Consider the following 1,615-nt stretch of genomic DNA (forward strand, 5'->3'; position numbering starts at 1 on the left):
TGACCGTTTTTCTCTAGATTATGATGCCTGGAAGGTGTGTCTCCGACTTCGAGATAATGGGCTTCTGGCCAAGCCAACCCATGGTGACATCATCAGGCTGGCACCCCCGCTCGTGATCAAAGAGGATGAGATCCGCGAGTCTGCCGAGATCATTCACAAGACCATCTTGTCTTTCTGAGGTTGTCACTGTCAGGGCACCTGGGAGTCGGCTGGAGACAGGAGGTCCATGGTGTCCTGTTGAGACTGCTCCGTGCGCAGGCACATTCCACTCCCACGTGTCTCCAAAGACTCCTGTGTTTGTTCATAAATGGCAGAATGAGATTTACGAACCTGCGGTTTGTTGCGTGATACAGCTGAGAGAGATGGTGAAACATGTAACCGTCTTTATCTGGTTGCGTGTTTGCCTTTGCGTGTTAAACATGTAACCATCTGCACCTGGTTATGTTTTGCCTTTGTGTGTGTGCTTTCTAAGTGAAATGTGTCAGGCAGCCTTGTAATCAAGCCCTTTAAGTATAATTTATACATTTTTTATAATTTCATCACTGGTATGAGTGTTTTATATTCAAAAAAGTTACCGTTGAGGTAATATACATAACATTTGCTTAACTTTATAAAGCTGCATTATTGTAATTGCATTTTAGGAGAATTAACGGTTAAGAGATAGAAGGTACTAGGTTGAAGTCCATTTAACCTTGTATTGGTCGATACCAGGAGCTAGTCTGTTCATGTCATTATTTTGAATTAAGAGATAATGTTTAACATTCTCAAATTATGTTTTAAGTATCTGATTATAATTTGTGTAAAACCTCTCCCCAAAGTTTCTTCCAATGTAAAATAAAGCTTCTGTTGAAAATGTCTGTTAATTTTGTGATCAGTGGGTTGGTACTGCAGTATTTTCAGTTACCTCACTTTTTAAACTCTTGGGGAATGTCCTGACCTGGCTTTATTTTATGGCTTTTCTAAGAGTATTTTAGAAAAATAGAAATTATAAAAGAAAAATAAAGCTAGAAAAGATATCTTTGACAGTCCCCCTCCTCCACAGGATGTTGCGTTAGGTCAGTTTGCAGGTGTAAGTCTTTTTCAGACGACAGTGGTGGTGCTTCATGGTACAGGTCACCTCACAGGCAGCACTGGCTGGTTAGGGCATTGGCTGGTTCAGGCGTCCACTTGACCCACAGCTGCTCATGACAGTTTCCAACCTGGCACAGTCGGGTGAGCGTTTCTGGGGAGTAGATCACTGTGCGTCAAAGGATGTGAACTTGAAATCTTCACATTTCCTTTATCTTTTTTGTGTGTAATTGTAAAAACCTAGTCAGTAACACAACACTTGCCAGTCCAACCTTTAGATCTAATGGTGCCCAGCTACTCCCCCACCCCGGCTGTCAGAGGTACATCCTTCATAGTGTAGGGGTTGGGTGTTTGGTACCAGAGTGGCTTTTCTGCCATTTAATGACAAGAGCCAGTTGAAATGTTTGAGTGGTCACAGGCAGGTGTGTGCCTACCAGCTGAATACAGGTATGTAAGGCACTTGACTGCTAACCAGAAGACTGGTGGTTCAAACCCACCAGCCACTCCTCGGAAGGAAGGTTGGGCAATCTACTTCCATAGTGATACT

The 1,615-nt window shown here is 43.0% G+C and overlaps 1 protein-coding gene across 1 annotated transcript in view; it reads left to right on the forward strand.

Moving 5' to 3' along the window:
* Positions 1–178, forward strand: part of OAT (ornithine aminotransferase) — a 16,462-nt gene extending 16,284 nt beyond the window's left edge. The window contains exon 9 of the mRNA XM_007936808.1: positions 18–178. Coding sequence (XP_007934999.1) covers positions 18–178 — 161 coding nt within the window. The remainder of the gene's footprint in view (positions 1–17) is intronic.
* Positions 179–1,615: the final 1,437 nt, after the last annotated feature.

This window comes from Orycteropus afer, unplaced genomic scaffold (genome assembly GCF_000298275.1).
Source record: "Orycteropus afer afer isolate SDZICR_OR568_19922 unplaced genomic scaffold, OryAfe1.0 scaffold00038, whole genome shotgun sequence".
NCBI lineage: Eukaryota > Metazoa > Chordata > Mammalia > Tubulidentata > Orycteropodidae > Orycteropus > Orycteropus afer.